The following is a 20,617-nucleotide window of genomic DNA, read 5'->3' on the forward strand; positions in this document are numbered from 1 at the left end:
AAAACAAACTAATTTCTCACTATTTTTGTCATTTTTAAATAGTTTAGTGTTTAACAGGCTGCACGTGAATTTAAAAATGTATGCCTCATTGAAAAATGGTTAGAAATCACTTATGGAATGTAACTAAGTACATTTCCTCAAATGTTTTAAGGGACTTGTGTTGGTTGGACAAAACAAATTCATTTCTCACTATTTTTTTTACAAACCAAACAATCAATTGATTAATGGAATTTTTTATTAAAATAATCCAAAATGACTGAATAATCATTAGTTAATAGTTCATATTAAGTTTGCAAGTAATGATTATTTTCATTGTCGATTATTTTCTGGATGAATGGATTAGTTGTTTGGTCTCTAAAATGTCAGAAAATGGTGGAAAATGTGAATCTGAGTTTCCCAAAAGCCCAAGAAGATGTCCTGAAATGGCTCATTTTGACCATAACTCAAAAATATTTAGTTTACTGTCACAGAGGAGAGAATAAGTTAGAACATATTCACATTGAACAAGTTGCAATCAGAGAAGTTTTACTTTTTTCATAAAAAATGACTCAGACTGATTAATTGATTATTAAAATAGTTTGCGATTAAAGCTATAGTGCGTAGTTTCTGCCTCCCCCATGAGGAATTCTAAGTAATGACAACAAAACTGTTGGTGCGTCCACATAATACAAGCCTTTGTGATCTTGATTTTGACTGATATTGCAATTGCAATATAATTCACGATATTCGAGGAAATTATCATTATCATAAATTATCAATTATAATATAATTTTTGTATCATAGTTTTCATTTTTTTAAATGAAAATGATTATAGTGGGATTTCTGTGAGGATCTGTACCAAACAAAGATGTTTTCTTCAGTATGTTGGATATGATTTGTAGGTCGGGATGTGTCTGCAGCACCACAATACTTCATTCAGAATGGTTTGATACATATTTCGACCTTAACCAATATTGGGGCCCCCCTGCGATTTGGATATCGCACTTGTCCATAGTGTGATTTCCTTAAAATTGCAATTTATTTCTGCAGCCCTATTTTTAAAACAAAATGTTTTGTAGTGAAATTATATTACTGGATTTAACCCATCCTAAGTATTAAGAGCAGCGGACAGCTATACATGCAGCATCTGGGGAGCAACTTGTGGTTCAGTGTCTTGCTCAGGGACACTTGGCATGACATGGGGCCAAAGGAGCCTGGGATTGATCTGCCAACCTTGCGGTTATGGGGCGACCATTCTACCTCCAAGCCACAACCCACCCCTTAATCATGTTCCTGATTATACTTGCATAATTTTACTGAAGGAATATTTTCTGCTGATGACAGAGAATTATTTTTAATTGCCTTTCCTCTGATTGGAAATAAACCCTGCTATTAGTGACGTGTGAAGTGGCCTGCCGAGTTATTGCAACATGCCAAAGGTTTTGCAAGGACAGATTTAAACACTACAACACTCAGAAAGCACTTTGTGTTTGCATCATACTTTAATGACTCAGCTGATATCAGAGGGATTCCAATATGATCAAGCGGATAAAAACGTGCGTGTGTTTACATTTCTAGTGTTGAAGTTTAACTAAGTAGCTACATTTCCTTAAGCACTGTACTCCTAGTTGAATCACACTAACATAATCCAGGGTTTCCTCCAGAGAAGTTGTTTACCCCGGTGGAAAGTGTATTTTTTTTCCAAGAGGGCAAGCATGAATGTAAAGCCCAATGTTTTTTGTGACAACAGTCATGGTAGCAGTTGCGAAATTGAGATTCCACACAGATTCCATAGGGCTGCACATTAACTCAGTGCTCAAAGCTAACTGGTGATTTGAAAATGCAACTAGTTCTAAGTTTACAACCGAGCTGTCCCACTGTAAATGAAACTGAAAACGTCTTAAAAATACATTAATGAAATTTGACAGAGACTTAGCCTGGTGGGCCACCGGGCTTGCAAACACTGGGACTAACCCTGTAATCTTTCTTCACGCCCCTTTAAAACCATCCATCCTCTCAGTTTAAAATGTGTACCTGGTGCTCCTCAAAAGAGTGTCCTTTATCCTTTAGATGTAAGTCAACTGCTGAGTCTTGACCTGAAGTGTTGGGCCATGCGTTTGTGTAACGGTTGTTTGGTTTCCCCAACACACGTCTGTGAATTTACTCACTGCATTGGACAGCATAGACTGCTTTTCTTGTGTTTGGGTCCGGTTAAGATAAGAAAATGTTAGCAAAATGTAGCCTAACCAACGAAACAGTGGCATTTTTATGGACTTTTAAAGCATTCCTAGAAAACTGTCTCCTGCTTCCATGGAAAGAAGCCGGCTGGTGTTTCTCAGGAGTGTTTGATGCCGTTAGGTGGTGCCTCCCATTATCATTAGCCAAAGAAATGGCTGAATCACTATTGATACCATTTCATTTCATTTACAGTCATGTGAAAAAATTAGGACACCCATGCTAAAGTTGACTAAAAAGAGGAATACAAAAATAATCTTTTGGAAATTGATCTTAATGCCTTAATTAAAAAACTAGGAAAAATCCAATCTTTAAGGACACCAATTTTCTTTGTGAATGAATAATGTATCGTAAATGAATAATGTATCGTAAATAAATAAATGTTCTTCCTTAAAATACAAGGGGCATAAGTAAGTACACCCATATGTTAAATTCCCATAGAGGCAGGCAAATTTTTATTTTTAAAGGCCAGTTATTTCATGGATCCAAGATACTATGCATCCTGATAAAGTTCCCTTGGCCATTGGAATTAAAATAGCCCCCCCACATCATCACATACCCTTCACCATAACTAGAGATTGGCATGGTTTTATTTCAGCTAGCCTAATAGCTGGTTTAATTTGCATTGAGAGATAATTTTATGGAAAGTACCCCATGCCAATCTCTAGGTATGTTGAACGGTATGTGATGATGTGGGGCTATTTTAATTCCAAAGGCCAAGGGAACTTGTCTTTGAGTTGTGACCGGTTCAACCAAAGAGTCTTTAATTGAAATAATTTTTAAAGGCCTGAAGGTTGCGGGGAAGTCCTAACTCTTTGAACTCTTCTCGTTAAGGATCGCCAATGTGGGCTGTCCAATGCAGGGATGTACCGATGCAAGAGGCTGGAGGGGGACGCCCCCCACAACGTTACAGCAGTGGAGCTTGTTGTGGGTACATCCAGTCAAGTTTATTCATCTGGGGATGAAAAACCATCGTCTGAAAAGTAACCAAAGCTGTCAGACAAATGTAGTGGAGTAAAAAGTACAATATTTACCTCCTGAGATTTAGAGAAATACAAGTAGAAAGTAGCAGAACATGGATATACTCAGGTAAAGTATTTCAATTTTGTACTTGAGTAGGAGTACATTCCACCACTGAAAAACACCCTGTGTTAATTGTTATTAATTATATCAGGCTGATGTTATTTGAGGACAACCCTGGTTGCCTGGAGATTTAGAAAACCAAATAAAACATCTACATACATCTCTATGTTTGGATCTGCTGGTGTGGGGGTATGAAAAGCACAGGTGTATTCAAAACCATTACTGATGGCTGCATTCCACTTAGGAGAGGTCCTGGTATTGTTCATGCTGACTCACTAAAATAGCTTACTGGGACAATTGATGGAATTGAGCCATCATTAAGGTTTTCAATTCCAGCTGTGCTTTTCCTACTACGACAAGTCAAAATGTCTGTTGTGAAAAAGGTCAATCCCGGTGTCGTCCCAGTGTTTAGACAGGGACCGTTCTTCACTTCGGCTGATAAAACATTCAGTAGCTCATCTTAACAATGGTGATTCTCAGTGGAGAGCTCACTCCAAAATCCGATAGGCATGTCAAAATGACTGATGACATTTTGTCCTCCTTAACTTGGGAACTTGAGGTGTGCTACCTTTTCTTCACATTTTGGAACATTCTGTTGTTTAATTCAGATTCTGGTTCAATTTTAGATTTGTTAGATTGTTTCAATCATTTAATAAGAAAAATACCTGCAAACTATTCGCTTTTCGGCGACAATCGCCGTTTTGAATGGGAAAATGTCATCCACTTGAATCATGTATATCCAAAGAGTTTTTATTGGGGGGTCGGTCCAAGACCCAGTGCTAATAAGCTAACAAGCCAAAACTGACAATAAAAGGTGTTACAGATTTACTATCCAACATGGCCGGGTGTGGTAGCTGTAATTAGTAATAATTACCTGCCTGTGTCTACACGCATGGTAAGGGAGTGTCACAAACCAAACCTGGCAATAAAGACTGTTAGAGATTAACCACTCCTAGCCATGTTGGGTAGGTGTATATTATAATTATGAATGGTTGAAATGCCCTTGGAAGTTCTGCATACTTCAAATGTTTAAATGATGATTTAATGTCTCACAGAGCCAGAGAGATAAAATGGCTTTAATAAGTATTGTCCCCATTAATATGTAATGAGCGTTTGATGGAACATTCAAAGGTCACACGTTTTGGGCGCCTGGATGGCTCGGTTGGTGGAGCGGGTGCCCATATGCGGAGGTTTGCTCCTCAGTGCAGTGGGCCCGGGTTCGGCTCCGACCTTGGGACATTTGCTGCACGTGGTTCCCCCTCTCTCACCCCTTTAATAGCCGCTTTCCCACCAGAGGGATTTTTGCAGTTCCTAGAACATAAAATTCCTAGAACCCTTTTTTTTTCTTGTGTTCCGACTGGACCAATTTGGGGATTGTTAAGTTCTTCTGACCACAGTTCCTGTAACTCTTTCAGCTCCTACTTCAGGGCAGGGTCTCTTCGCTGTTCTCTTTTCAACATAGGAACCTAGGTTAACGAGGGTCGGGTTTCCGGTACAGACAGACCAACAACGGGACAATTTTAAAAACTTTTGCCATCTTATTCATCACTAAATTCACTTCTGACAACGTTTTAGGCACGAAATGAACTGTTTAGATTTTGAATATAGGCTGTCTTACAGAAATCGATGCCAAATTGACAATTTGCTTCAAAGTTTTCGGAGTTGAGAAGCTCCATGAAGGGAGAGAGAGACACCCATTTCTCTTCAGGAGACTTGTTTAAATTATGACAAATAGGCTATGTACATTAGATTTAGTATTTAGTTCATACTTTTTTTGGTGTATTTGTTTTCTGATTTTAACGCTGTAAAGACCATTGCCGTGCTTGCATCACTCCCTTAACCCTCCTATAGTCCATATGGCCACTTGGCCAGTGCAAATGCAAATGGCTAATGTTTTCAGCTGTCCTGTCAAATAAAGGCCTAAGAATGCCCAAAAGATAATCTTAAAAAAAAAAGGTCACACGTTGCGAATTCCTGTTTTTTTAGTAGTTGCCGTTTCTGAGCCAAAATTCTCGGTGACGTCAGCTGAGGGTGGAGGGGTGACTCTGCAGTGCAAGGCCAACTGCTGGCTGCTGGAGCCGCAGATCAACTTTCTGGATGAACAGGGAAAATACATTTATGCTGAAGAACCCAAAAGAGATGAAGATGTCCACGAATGTTTCACTGTGACACGAAGAGTGACTCTCCGGGATGCTGCTGCCAACAGGTTCAAATTTCAAACTTCAATTCAGACTCTACCAAAGGCCTGTTTGGTTCCACTTTTAAAACGTAACTAGTCTTTTCATCACAGGGTCACCTGCAGAGTTCACCAGCCGGAGACCAACCAGACCAGGGAAACGGAGATTATCATTCCAGGTACGCTGCTGCTCGAACTCTCTGCACGGCTGGATTGCCAAACACCGTGGGGTTCATAATATTTGATAAAATATGTCAGAAAATTGACTCACTTCAGTGTCTTTTTCATTATCCTTCCAGTTGACGGAGGGCGGTCCTGCTTTCTGCATTTTTTTTTCACAGACAGCAGAGAATAAAAGACAAAATGACATGCATACAGGTGTGCACAAAGTTTGCTGGCTGCCTACTGCTCCCTTGAGGGAATGGTTAAATGCAGAGAACGGATTTTGCTACATGTATGTGTATGTGACAGTAAAGTACCTTTACCTTACTATACCTTCATTTCTTCCCCCTGTCTCCCTTCTTTTTTGCATTGTCACCGTGTTCCCAGATCTCAGACATTAATGCGCAGAGTACAACACGTTTGTAACCGATCGTTTATATAAGTTTGATATTTAGGGAAATATTTGTTGCGTAGTTAGATGTGAAAAAAGTGCCTACAAGCACCTCAAAGCTCACTAATTAAAACATGGTGTCTTCTTAGGCACATAACCCCCATACAACATGTAGTAGTTTAACTATGCAATATGATATCTTGTCTTCAGGTCCTTGACCGTTCACTGGATCACCTGTGAAATTAGGAGCCAACTTGATAAAATGTAAACTTTTCCCCTGACATGCAGGACAGTTTTCTACATACAACAGGAACCCAGCCCAAGCAGCCACACATCAGCTCCAACGTCTGACTATAATTCAGATCTTCCGCCAAAGACTTAAAGGTACACTGTGTAGTGTTTTAAGTATTTATTTAGCTAAAATCAATGTCTTCATTCATAAATATGTCCTCACTGGTGTAAAATTACCTCTGCCAATGATCTGACATATTTACATTGGATGGGCAAGTCCAAGGAGGCTTCCATGTCGTTCCGCTATTTTGAAAATCTATAATTGCTGAGAGGGACATAAAGCACAAGGCTACCTGTCTAGCTAATCCACAACGCCTTTTCATTCAGAGCCAGTGTCACATGACACTGGCTGATGACCAGCTGAAATGGAGAAGGAGATCAGTGAGAGGCGCAAGTTTGAAAGCCTGCATTGCCCTTTAGTTCATAATGGAGGATCGTACTTATGCCGAGCCACAGGAGAGCAAATGCTCATCACCAAAAAAGTGAAAAAGGGAATTAAAAAGGCAATGTGACACATAACGGCTACCGTAGTTGCAACACGCATTTGAAAAAAGCGAGGCGCTAGAGAGCACTATTCGTTTGAATGCAAAATATAATTTCACTGCTAGATGGGAGAAATTCCTACACAGTTTACCTTTAAGATCATTTCCCTGTTCTGATATCCTAAAACATACCAAGAGAAAAGGAAGCTCACCGCAGATGTGTTCGGGTTTCTTGTTACTCCTGTGGACATCATGTCTGTCTCAATACAATTGTCAAGTGCCAACACATCACCCCTGTTCTCAGAGCTTTGCACCAGCTTCCTATGAATAACAAAAAAGATTTCTAAATATTGTTATTGACGTACAAAGCACTGAATGGTTTGGAACCAAATTGCATGTGTGATATTCTGCTCTGTTACGAGACATCCAGAGCTCTAAGATCCATCTGGGTCAGAACCAAACGTGCAGAAACAGCTTTCAGTTCCTATGCACTGAATGTGGAATAAACTTCCACAACAATGTTCTTTTAAGTTAAGGCTTAAAACGTTTGTTTGCCATTGCTTTCCATATGATAATTTAGAGATGGCGCTGTGGAGGAAGGTCTGGCTAGTCCACACAGCAGCCCGGGACGGGAGAAAAACGTGCTCTGGTTTAAACCAATCCCAATCGCCTTGGGCGGTGCTAAGCGCCGGACGGAGCAACGGTGCCTCTGCAAAATAGCCTCGGGAAATATCTTGTTTTGGTGGAACATGTGTACGTTCAAGAGTTGTTTTAGGGCTCCTGCATGCTGGCTGCGTGGCGTGAGTGTGCCGTTTCTGTTGCATGTCAGTTGCGTGGTGGCTGCGTGGCGTTTTCTGTCCATGCACAACCGGAAATGTGTCTGACGGGGCGCTGCTGCTAGCTTTGTTTGTACACATGTATGATTACCATTGATAAAATGAAATAATAGCGTGTTCTTCAAATTTATTTTGTTTGTACATTTGTTTGCACATATTTAAATATGTTTTTATAGTTCAATTCCCTTTCCTGAGATAATAAAGTCCACGTTATTGTTTTATCAGAATCCAATTAATATTATTATTTTAAATTACATTTACAGTACAGGCCAAAAGTTTGGACACACCTTCTCATTCAATGCGTTTCCTTTTTATTTTCATAACTATTTACATTGTAGATTCTCACTGAAGGCATCAAAACTATGAATGAACACATATGGAATTATGTACTTAACAAAAAAGTGTGAAATAACTGAAAACATGTCTTATATTTTAGATTCTTCAAAGTAGCCACCCTTTGCTTTTTTTATTAATAAGGAAAAAATTCCACTAATTAACCCTAACAAAGCACACCTGTGAAGGTAAAACCATTTCAGGTGACTACCTCATGAAGCTCATTGAGAGAACACCAAGGGTTTGCAGAGTTATCAAAAAAAGCAAAGGGTGGCTACTTTGAGGAATCTAAAATATAAGACATGTTTTCAGTTATTTCACACTTTTTTGTTAAGTACATAATTCCATATGTGTTCATTCATAGTTTTGATGCCTTCAGTGAGAATCTACAATGTAAATAGTCATGAAAATAAAGAAACGCATTGAATGAGAAGGTGTGTCCAAACTTTTGGCCTGTACTGTATATCTGCATTTATATCAAAACATAGAGACTTTCAAACATCAAAATTTCATTTATTAAATGTATTTGAGTCAAAATTACATATAAACATCTTTTTGTGTTCTATTTTGCCTGGAAACGTTTCCAACATGCTTGCGTGTAACATGAAAAATTGACGTCGGTCCTATTTCTAACATGCACACGTTTTCGAGACATGAGTGTCCAGCAGGCAGTATACAAGTAACATGGGAGCCAAAATAATAATGGACACGCCAAGCAGCTGACACGCTCATGCCACGCTCACGCCACGCTCAGGCCACGCCACGCAGGCAGTGTGAAGGAGCCCTTAGTTGTGCAACAGAATACTCCGATTGGACAGAGAGTCTAGCTAGCTGTCTGGATTTACCCTGCAAAGATCTGAGGAGCAGTTGACCATAGTTCCACCGGAGGTTAGAACGCCAACACAAAGAAAGAGGAAGGGGACGGACATCCGGCCGAAAATGGGGAACGTCCGGCGCAATCCGGCAGCACTGGAGCAATACTGGAAACCAAACGTCGTCAATATAGACTACATGGCACCAAACCTGGCAACCTCAATGAAACAACAAGACGTCAGGAATATGTTGTTACATGGCACATATGCACATCAATGGTTCGCTGTGAAAAATATTGAATTTGGACAATCTGCTAAAACGGACCCTTCGATGCACAATACTGTTGTGCTGTCTGTTTTCCCACATGACTTGCAGATTTACACATGAATATCAATTAGCCAACACCCTAAACACCCTGTTGCCTAAAAACATTTTTGAAGAAGTAGAAGCTTATGAAAACAACTTCAACAGAGAAGTTGAGGTTTTAGGGTACTGTGTGAAAAGGACAAAAAAAATTATTTCACTTAATGCCAAGTCATTATTGGATACGATAAGACTGAAAACTAACAACACGATAATTCCAAACCTGTCAATTAAAAGCTCAACATAACAACATCACTGTCACCCTGTCTCTTCATGTTTATTTATATACTTGTTTTTTTTCCCCATTTACGTCGTGGTAAGAAACACAAATTACCACTTTCTAAAAGCCACACCACCCGAGTAACAGTTGCTACGCCCGTCAAGATGTGCTTTCTCGCACGACTCATATGCAGTCTACTATAAATGTATCTGCTGATGCAAATTAGACGCATATAAATCAAATATTTCGAGGAAACAGTGGAAAGTACAGTGGTCCAGAGAGCTTAACGCACTGCAAATTACAATGCAAGGAGACAAAACCCAGGCAAAATGAGAAAACCTTTGCTCAATGGTGTTTTAAGCCCCCAATGTCTCCTTCCAGGCAGCGCTGCGACCGTTGACTCCAAGGTACCTAACCCTAACCTTAACCCTAACCCTTAAAACACTGATAAACAAAACCTTTGGTCACCAATTTGACAACACGTAGCTGCAAATAGAGAAAACACACACGCAAGAAGTGCATCACTTTCATACGGAAGCCTGAAAAGTTAAGATGCAGGCACTGTTGGCCAAAACCTACGTTTATTTCCTACGTAGATGATAATCTTTCAAGTTTTTCTTCTAATTCAGAGATATTATCTTGTAAGCATGAGATAATCTTCTGGGCTTAATTAGACTATTTTGTGAGCGAGAATGCCGTGCTTGAATGAAGTGCTTAGTGCATGCAAAAACAAAAGGTTTTAACTTCTTAGGGGGCTTTCACACCTACCTGGTTTGCTCCGGACTTTTGGACTGTTCAGTTTGATCCAAACCTAAATTACAGGTGTGAAACCTCCCCCGGACCACGGTCCGGACCAAACTGCCGAAATTTGACCAAAAGAGATAGTCTCAGGGCGTTTTCAACTGCCTGCTGCTCTCCCCTACTGTCTCGGCTCTTTTTGTTTTGTTGTGATGTTGAGAAGAAAGACACAGGAACTTTCTGGAGAATTTATTTAGACACAAACGGAATGTGAATGCGCTCAGAGCAGACAGCTGTCGGCTATCAGAGCAGAGAATACATTAGCAGTTTACTTGTTAAGTGGTAGTAAATGTACAGTGAATATGCTGCAGCTCCTCAAACCCCACATAAAGTTCATGCGTCTTGCTTCTCAGCAACATAACAAAACAAAAACAGCCGAAGAGAAAGGATAGGAGAGGACAGGGAAAGGGAGACGCGGCTCACGTATGTGATGACGACAGGACGTAGTTTTGTCACATATAGTGTTTTAGTGCGCTTGCATAACTGCAGTCTGAAACCAAAACTTACCGGATCAAATGCAAAGACGTGAACATTGGTCCAAACGTTGGTTAACGAAATTAGTTGTGAAAAGCCCGTTATGTTAAAAAAAAAACCTTTTTTTTTTTTTTTTGTTTCTCAAAAAATTTTTTTTTTTTGTTTTTGAGTCGTTACAGACCTCCGTCACAGCTCGGCCGAATCAGGGGCAGTTAGTAGATGTGTTAGCCGCCAGGGCCGGTTCTAGCCCTTTGGTTGCCCTAGGCGAGATTGATTCACCCCCGCGTCTCGCATTGCCAGATCTCCACAGTGCTGTGTCAGCGATAGAGTAGCAATGTATGTTCATTTTAGTTTGTAGCTTCCATGTATGTTAGATGGCACCAACATTTGGTCTAATTGGAACTGGTCTGGCAACCCAAAGGCCAGTTTTTTGTTTCCAGATTTGTGTGCATGGTGACTTATGATGGGGGGGGGGGGGGTCTGGGGGTCCACCCCCTGAAAAATTTGAGCATTAAATACTTCATTTCCTGCATTCTGGTGAATTTTTATGCACTTTTTTTTATTTATTTTTTTTACCTTTTTCTGAATCAATTTATGCTGGAAATATTTTTATCTAAAGGGAAACAGAGATTACAATCCAAATATAAAAACATAATATTTTGCAGTAAGGCTCTCAGGCATTCTGTATTGCTTTCATCTATTTATTCTTCTTTGGATCGATGTTTGTAATTATATCTGAGTCAGCACACATGTAGCCTAGGCATCATTTACTCTTCCCACTTTTGCTTCTTTTGTTGAGGAAGTAACCTCCTTAAATGTGCATATTAAAATGATTCACCTGAATGATACATGAATTAATTTTGATGAATTAATAAACCCCTGGACTGTAATATTTCAGATGTGTTTGAGCAAGATTTCTCCTCATGTTCAAAACTTTGTGCACATTCAAAATACAGCATATCTCATCTGTGTTCTCTGAGGTTTGGAGGAGTAGTGATATGATGAGAAAAATAAAGTGATAATACAATAGGCTATTACAAGAATAAAGTCACTATTTCAGAAAAAATTCCATCTGCACCATAGTCTGCTGTGCATTACGTGATTGCTCTGCTGATCTCAGACCTGCTGCAAGACACAGAGCCCCGTTTGGGTCTCTGGTCTCTGAATGAGACAGTTTAGGGAAGTGGCTGTAGGCTACGCTGCTCTACATCGGAGGTGGAAACACAAAACTACGCAGAAATATGGACACATCTACCAGCATGTCCACAGCAGAGCGCGTCCATTATAATTATATATTATATTAAACATATATTATGTCTGTGCTGCTGCTTGTCTCTGTTTTTACAGCGAGAGTGGACACTAAGCGATGCACAGGTCTGCTTCAGAGCTCCGTGTGTTTGAGTCTGACCCGTAGACTGGAAACGTTGCGTAATGAAAGGTTGACAAGTAAACGTGTGACTGAGGGGGCGCCCTAGGATGATCATGTTTAATAAACACGTTTTATTTGGGAAGTAGACCTAAGGGCGACACGGCACCCCCAACACTTTTGACGCCCTAGGCAATCGCCTAGGTCTGCGCTCGCCGCCCGTTACTGCTACGGTAAAATTTAGGCAACAAAAAGTGAGTGTTATGCGGCGACGAAAGTTAAGTTTAGGCACCAAGATGACTACTTAAGTTTAAGAAAAAGATTGTGGTTTGGGTAAGCGTAAGGGTTAGGGTTAGGGTTAGCCTGCCCCTATATGTACGAATGGTTCATGCGAACAGCCTGTATACACATAGGGCCTATGGATTACTTAACTTATGTTAACAGGAGGTATAAAACATGTTACTTGTGTCCCTTATAGATTAAAAAGGAAATACCACTAAAATGTGAAGAACATGTCTTAAGTGTTTGATATATTCCGGTTGCTTAATGAACAACTTAATGAATCAATTCTGACTGATACATCTGAGTGGAGGACATCTCTGACTGCATACAGACACAAAACCATGCATTTTTATTGAATCAATGTAAAGATATTCCGAAGCAATAGTTCCCGTCTGCTCGATCTGGGACGCTTGAATGAATTTAATTGACATAAATGTGTATACAGCGATATTACAGTTGTAGCATCGACTGATTTAAACACGGAGGTGTAATTGATCGCTGGTTTGGCTGCATGACATTCCTAATCTCTAATAACCATTAATAATAACAGTTTGTTTTCTTGTGATAATGAGTTAGTTATCTTAAGGCGACAAAGCTTGTTTTCTCCAGATAACGGTCTCAGCTTCGTACAACGATGACCACATGCAGCAGTATGTTGTTCAAGTTTCTGAGAAAAACGTTTCTGTGTATGAGAACAGTCGCACATCTGTTCACACTTTTGAGAGATGATGAGATAAGAAGTGGTATTTAAGGGCAAGTCTTCCTCTTGTTCAGCACCTCGCCCACAGGACAGCTGAGAGAAAGGAAGAGAAGGAAATACTGTGGCAGGTTTTGTGACAAACTTTCTTATCATCTTCTGACTTTCCTTTACTGGACTGACAGTCTATAGGCATCGTCTGTTCCCTACACAAGTATCAGTAACATGTCTGTCTCTCTGTGTTAAAGCTATCACCTTCACCATGAAGACACTGACTCTGTTTGCACTGGTTTGTGCCATGATGGCTCTGACTGGAGCTGCTGGTGAGTATTAGGTATTAAGGATGTATTTATTGCCAATAAACTGTAACAATCCAAGTCAATAACTGCGTTGTCAAACTTCTTCCAGCTGTTCCAGAGGAAAAGGCCGATGAAGACCAAACAGGTGAGTGGATTTAAGATGTTCTCTTCGATAGATTGTACATTGTCGTGATGCTCTGCTGTGATGGCTTCAGCTACACTTTGCGTCTATGACCAGTTTCTCCTGATAAAAAACTACTTATCGCTGCTGAATTTTTCAAACCGCTGTTTTTCAAAATTTATAAAAGGCTCATTTGAAATTTTACTTCAGACTAAGTCAGATAAAATTGCATCGTCACATTTTAAATATGTTAGGAATACTCACAGACAGACGTAAAGGGTGACCAAAAGCATTGATTTATGAAAAAAATGAATGACGAAATATGGACATACAAGATTTCTGCTCGACAGTTATGTTATGTATTTTATTTTTACGGTCAACGTCGTTTTATGTTATGTATTTTAAATGTCGTCATACTGTTTTATGTCATGTTATTTTATCGTGCATCGTGCTACAGTGTGCTACATCAACTTATGTCATTATTACCGCCAGGGAGGCTAGGTTTTCGGCTCCGTTTGTCTGTCTGTCAGCAGGATTACTAGCCCGATTTTTATGCAACTTGGTGGAAAGGTGTAGCATGAGCCAAGGAAGAACCCATTACACTTTTAAGCGGATCTGAATTACATTAAATTACATTAACATCGTAAAATAGGGCATTTGTGCTGCAATCATGTGGTGTTGAAATAATCTGACTAATTCACACTTCCATGACACTGTGAGATGGGGCATGCTTTGGCGGAAAACAGTGCTCTCTGAGGGCCCTTTTTGTGTTAATTTATATTAATTTATATTGCGTTATATTATGCTTTGTTGTATTATGATATAACGTCTTCATACTATCAAAATAAATGGATTAAATATAAAAGTTATAAATAAAAGAGATTTCAACCCAACCAAACTATTTGTTCCTACAAATAGCTGATATTAATCTGGCCAAGAGGACATTTTGTTCGACAAGACGTTGTTCCAGTGGTTGGACTCCGTACAGTGGACGCTGTTTCCGCTTTGTTCGAAGACCAATGACCTGGGCTGCAGCTGAGGTAATGTTGGCGACTTTAACCTCTACAACAACTTCATTTAGTTTGCATACACATGGGCATTCGGTTACTTGGCATCTTTTGCTGCCTTGGTGTTGTCTTTCTTACTTTCTTTAAAACTCTCTCTCTCTCTGTCTGTCTTGCTTGTTTGTTTCCTGTACGGTAGAAAAACTGCATGTCCATGGGTGGACACCTTGTTTCCATTCACAACATCCTGGAGTACCTTAAGCTTCAGAATCTCATGAGCACCAATCGTGTGTACAAAGAAACATGGATTGGAGGAACTGACGCCCAAGAGGTATTTTATTCATCGTTGCATAGGTTGCAAATATTACATTTCTGTAACATCAATTTCCTCTCCAGGGATCAACGAAGGCATATTTTACCTCATCTCATCTTAAGTTACTTGAGTAAAACAACTTAAACCAGGGGTGTCAAGTATACGGCCAAAGGGTCCAATCAGGCCCACTGGATGACTTTGCAAAGTGTGAAGATTGCAGAGAATGAATAGTTCCAATTCCAAATGTACTACTTTAATCTCAATCTCAATCTAATATCAGAGTTCTTTAACACTTGTGTTAACTTCTCGTCGACCATGCAACTTTTGGTTTTTCTGCGCTTTATTTGTGTTTTTTCCCCATGTTTTTGAAGCTTTTTCAGACATTTTTGTCACTTTGTTTTCGCGTTCTATTATAAAACATTTTTCAAATTCTATGAAAATTGAATGAAACACCCAAATTCAATGAAAGTAGTGAAACGATCATTTATTTTACTTGTGAGGAGCATTGTATGGAACCATCCCAAACCCAAATTCCGGATAGTATCAGATTTGACCCAAGGTAAAAGTATTTTTTTTTTTTCTCTGAATATTACCCCTCTCTCCCGGGTCCGTAACATTATTTTACTTACATTTACATTACGACGATGGCCTTAGAACGCTGTCGTAGCAGAAGCAACTTGTGTTTGCCAACAACAAGCTGACAAGAATCTCTGTGGCAGATAAAGTTTCTGATCTTTCTGGAGAGGTTTACTGGTCCGGCCCACTTGAGATCAAATTAGGGGTATGTGGCCCATGAACTAAAATGAGTTTGACACCCCTGGTTTAAACCCTTTAATTTCATGTCATATTCACTTCCATTCTTGATTCCAGGAGAATCAATGGTTCTGGAGCGACGGTACACGTTTCAACTACATGAAATGGTGTCGTGGGGAGCCTAACAACAGCCTTGGCAAGCAGCACTGTTTGGACATTAATCATGAAGGTAAAACAACACAGTGCTTTTTGTAGCAGTGAGCCTGATAAAAGGTGAAGTGAAAAAAATACGAAATGATCTAATAATAATGTCAGACAGCTCAGATATAACGTACTGTATCTCGAGCGAAAACCTCTTTCTGAGTCAGATATCTTTTGGTTTCATCAAATCAGTAGATGGGTTAACCATAAACAGCATTACATCATTTACGTTTTGACAATGATTTGTATCTTGTCAGTAGCCATAGTGTTATCTGTAACAATTGGTCACGGTTAACAGTTTGAGGTTTTGGTTTGTGTAACATTCGCTGACATAACTTTTTTTCTTTTGTTCTTGCAGGTTACAAGTGCTGGGATGACCTGCAATGTAACCGCCAATCTCCGTCTATCTGCGCCAAGAAAATCTGATGATTCCTGGGCTGACCCAATGACGTGAAGTACCCCGTAAAAAGCACAAACACTGGTTTGGGTTTCTGCCTTTAAATACATCTGTCTTCACTCTGTCAGTCTCACATCTGAGCTGAACGGTCTCATTTAAATCTCATATCTTGATTTCTGTTCTATCGCTGTAACGCTACTTAAGGAAGGAAGCGACAGGTGACAATAAGGAGCTGGACTGTCTCTGAGGCTTTTGCCTTTAATAAGAGCAAACTGAATGTGTTATGAAAAAATTGCTTTTAGCACAACCTGACATGTATTCTTTTAGAGTGAACTCTTCTTTCTTGTCTTATGCAAAATTAAAAGCCTCAAGTACTGAAACAAGCTGGTCTGTGTTTTATCTCCTTTTTAGATAGAAATGTCTCGATCCATGGAGCTGAACGGACATATTTAAATGGTTTTCTATCGGCTGAAATAAAACCGATTTCTTTACTCTGCCCTTTTGTCCCCCTGAGGCTGCTAATGTTGGAACATATATGGCCTTTACGACAGTGCAGCAAGTAAAGTTTAGACACTGAGGTTAGAAAATGAACTCTGAACTTTAATGCAACATTGTGTTTTTATTTATGTGTGAGACTAACCCCAGGGTTGATTCGAGCATCAAAGACTTCATTTCCTGCATTCTGTTACACTTTTATGCACCAATTTCTGGTGGGAATACCTTTATTTATCCTATGAGAAGGAAAACAAAAATGACATTCAAAATGTATCCAAAATATAATGGAATATAAAGCAGTAAGGGGGCTTTCACATCAGTGACCTAAGCGTGGATCACAAAACTTGACCCTTGAACTTGAACTTACAAGGTCTATAGACAGGAAGGAGTTGATGATGCAGTGATAGAGCTGTTCCTGACCTGTCACAGAGCGCCCTCTGCTGTGTTTTTGGTGAGTTGAAAGCTGCCCCGGCTCGCAGGATAACATCTTCAAGTATTCTGAAGGAAATTGCTGTGCAGCTGTTGCAATTAGAATTACTAATTTCATAATGTAAAACATTTACAACGCACGCTTTTTATAAAGAGCATGCAGATTATGTTGTGCATTTGAAATTAATGTTGAATGATTAAAACTGACTACAGTGTGGTCAGTTTTAATCATAGAAATTAATTAATTAATTAATCATAGAAATTAAAGACATTTCGCTGAACCAACTGTTTTTTTTTACACTTTTATGAGTGGCTTGTTGATTAATAAATACATAAATAAATAAAGACACACAGGCAGGGACAGGTGATTGACAGATACATCACTTCATGTCATAGACAAATAAACAATTGACCATTTTGAGAACAGTTGCATAAAACCAAATGGATTTTGGGGAACAGAACCAATGAAACATCACATTTGCTTTGTAATTGTGGCATTTTTATTTTATTTTTTTTAAGTTTCAGCACAATAGGCCTTTTTTCACAGGCAACATTTTGACTCATCCTAGCAGGAAAAACCCAGGTGAAAATGTTACGGATCTAGCTCACCTACTGTAAATGGAATGCAAACGGTTTTTAATGTCACCAATAACACTCTGCTTTTCTCACTATGACAAGCCAAAATGTCTGCTTTAAAAAAAGGTCTATAGAAAGTATACATAGCTGAGTTGCATAAATTACACTTAATGGTTTAGAAATGTCACCCTTAGAGATCGTGTGAGAAGCTCAGTCATCCGTTAGGAACTCTGAGTAAATCTTTAGAGTCACAGGGTGTACAAATAACAAGGTCACTATGCTTTTACTATCACGCACAGAGATGAGAAGGGTATGTATCGACTTGTCTAACTCTGGTGGATACAGTGAATAGGAGCCGCTGCTCCTTTGCGTCGAAAGGAGCCAGTTGAAGTGGTTTGGGCATCTGGTAAGGATGTTAGATGAAATTCATGCCCATGAATACCAACACCTTAAATGCATGAATTAAATGCTGTATTCTAGCTATGTTGGCCTATCAGCTTGTTACAGCAGTTACCAGAAGTGGACGACCACGGTACCAAACCTGGCATCCTCACTGTAACAGCAACACAAGCTCAGGAATATATTGTTGCATGTGACATATGCACATCAACGGTTCACTGTGAAAACTATTGAATTAGGACAATCTGACTGCTTTTCTCTTGTCTTTATTAAACAAAGCATGTACACGGATGAAAAGGAACCATTCGATGCACAATACTGTTGTGTTATATGTTTCCCCGCATGACTTGCAGATATACTCATGAATATCTATCTATTATTGGTATCTTGTTTCTCAAAAACATTTTGAAGAACTAGAAGCTTCTGAAAACAACTTAAACAGAGAAGTTCAGGTTTCATCAAAAGGCATTGTTACTGTCTTAAAAGGTTACTCTTGATGCCAAGTCATTATTAAAGAAAAAAATGACACATAACTTTTGACATCCAAAGACTCAACACTACTCATGAAAAACACTGAGACGAAACAACAAGATAATTCCAAATTAATAATTCCAAACCTAATAAAGCAATACACATCCTCTAAATAAAAAATAACTTTCAGGGATGGATAACTCTCTGCATACATTTCACATTTTAAGGAGCAAAAGGACTATGTTTCACTACTCCATTTCTAAATACAGTCTTAAACTTTTTTAAAGCTTGTTTTACAATTTTACTTCAAAAATCCTGGTCAAGGATTCCATGCCACCACTGTTTGACAATTTACAAATTGACAAATAGCATGCCACTATTAATGATATTTCACGAGCTACATGTACGTACGCCCCATTGTCGTTCACATAGTTTAGCCGTCACATGAAAGTTAAGTTTAGCCAACAACTGGTCACCGTGAGAGGACAGCAGCCGTGACAGTTTAGCCACAATAGTTTGTTGTCATGCAACGATTGTGTCAGTTAACTTTTAGGTACCAAAATACTAGTTAAGAGTGTTGAAATAACGTTGAGAAACTGATTTTTATGATTATTCCGACACCACACGAATGGAGCACAAATGCCCCACCTCACAATGTTAACGAAAGTGAAAAATAACTAGTATATCCGCCCCACCAGAATTTAATGAGTTACTCTTTGGCCCATGCTACACCCTTCTTGAGTTTCATGAAAATTGGGCCAGTAGTTTTTCTGTAATCCTGCTAACAAACAACCTGAGCAGAACATAACCTTGGCAGAGGTATTATGAAAACTAAACTGAAGTAATCTTGTTTGGCCCTTCTTTAAAGTATCTCAGGAGATTCAACCATAATGATATTTGCTATGAAACTAAGTAATGCATTCTGTTCTTTACACTAAACGGTTGTTTACTGTATCTACTCTCGTTCTATGTGACACTTAAATATAAAACAGAAGTTGGGGAAGTGTTGCATCAGAGTTATTCTATCTGTGCTGCACAAATTCCACTGGGTCATTAAAGTTGGTTTTACATATTGCAAAATTATCCTTTAAGGCCTTCTTTACCAATGCAAAGTATGTTGTTACGTGTCCTTGGGCATTTTTAAGTGGGTATAGGGAAATCCTGGAGCTTTCTTAGTGGGTATGCTGCGTAAACCTGCATATCACGTAGACTACACCACTGCTCTGTGGTGTGCACATGAAGAATCATATGTTTATACAGACGAAGCTGCTCTTCCCAGCCGAATGTGTTGAAATGAAAGTGCAGTGGCCGCTATGGGCGCATGGATAAAAAAATTCAGAGGTGCATGACCCCGCGCCACGACAGTTTGCAGAGCCTTCGGGCTTGAAAATGACAGCCGTGGTGACGTCAACATATGGCTCACGCACCTCGTGCCGGGAACATCGCGACTACCATAAACTGAGCTTAAGCTGACAAAACGTGACTGTGAGCCGGGTACAGAGTGCCGGGTACAGAGTGCCGGGTACAGAGTGCCGGGTACAGAGCACCGTGAGGTGATGGTTGTTTCAGCGGTCGCAGTCCTTGAGTTTAGCCAACAAAAGGTTAGCGTCATGCAGCGACCATCCAAAACGACTAGTTAAGATTAGAAAAAAAGATTTTGGTTTGGGTTAAAACCAGTCCCCTTTCCTGAGTCAGTTTTGTATTTTTTTGATATTGACGCACCAGCAGCCACAATCCAGGTGCCACCACAATCCAAGGAAATCTGCGGGGCGAGAAAGCACAAGGACCATAGGGGAAAAGCTAAGTTAGTAACATTAATGGGACATTAATGAACACAGATTGAGAGAGAGAGGAGCTCAGTGTGTCATAGCAAGTCCCCCGGCAGTTTATTTAGAGATATTCCAAAGTAAAAGTTCCCCTCAGCTTCATCTGGGACGTTTGAATGCATTTAAATTAACATTAATGTAAGTATAGATGGCGACATTACAGTTGTAGCATGGCTGATTTGACCACGGAAATGTGAGTGACGGCTGGTTTGACAGCAAAGAATTCCTTATCTCTAATACAAAATAAATAAGGGTAAACAAGCTTTTGCTTTCTTCTCATAATGAGTTAATTATCTTGAGATACGCTAATTTTAACAAGATAACGGTCTCAGCTTCCATACAATGATGATCA

General features: G+C 39.5%; 1 protein-coding gene and 1 long non-coding RNA gene across 3 annotated transcripts; both read left to right on the forward strand.

The window, feature by feature from the left end:
* Positions 1–5,374: 5,374 nt before the first annotated feature.
* LOC120572982 lies at positions 5,375–5,799 on the forward strand. Its single transcript, XR_005641555.1, has 3 exons — positions 5,375–5,503; positions 5,588–5,652; positions 5,773–5,799. It is a non-coding gene; the product is annotated as an uncharacterized LOC120572982 (long non-coding RNA).
* Positions 5,800–13,044: 7,245 nt separating this feature from the next.
* Positions 13,045–16,452, forward strand: LOC120572920 (ladderlectin-like). 2 transcript variants are annotated; one of them, XM_039822441.1, is made up of 7 exons: positions 13,045–13,112; positions 13,230–13,304; positions 13,390–13,425; positions 14,320–14,441; positions 14,605–14,736; positions 15,589–15,700; positions 16,031–16,452. In XM_039822441.1, exons 2-7 carry the CDS (start codon positions 13,244–13,246, stop codon positions 16,096–16,098), a joined length of 531 nt encoding a protein of 176 aa, XP_039678375.1. In that variant the 5' UTR covers positions 13,045–13,112; positions 13,230–13,243; the 3' UTR covers positions 16,099–16,452. The 2 variants fall into 2 exon arrangements, with proteins under 2 accessions (XP_039678375.1, XP_039678376.1); XM_039822442.1 differs by having other exon boundaries at positions 13,090–13,108.
* The last annotated feature ends 4,165 nt before the right edge of the window (positions 16,453–20,617 follow it).

Source organism: Perca fluviatilis, chromosome 14 (assembly GCF_010015445.1).
Source record: "Perca fluviatilis chromosome 14, GENO_Pfluv_1.0, whole genome shotgun sequence".
NCBI lineage: Eukaryota > Metazoa > Chordata > Actinopteri > Perciformes > Percidae > Perca > Perca fluviatilis.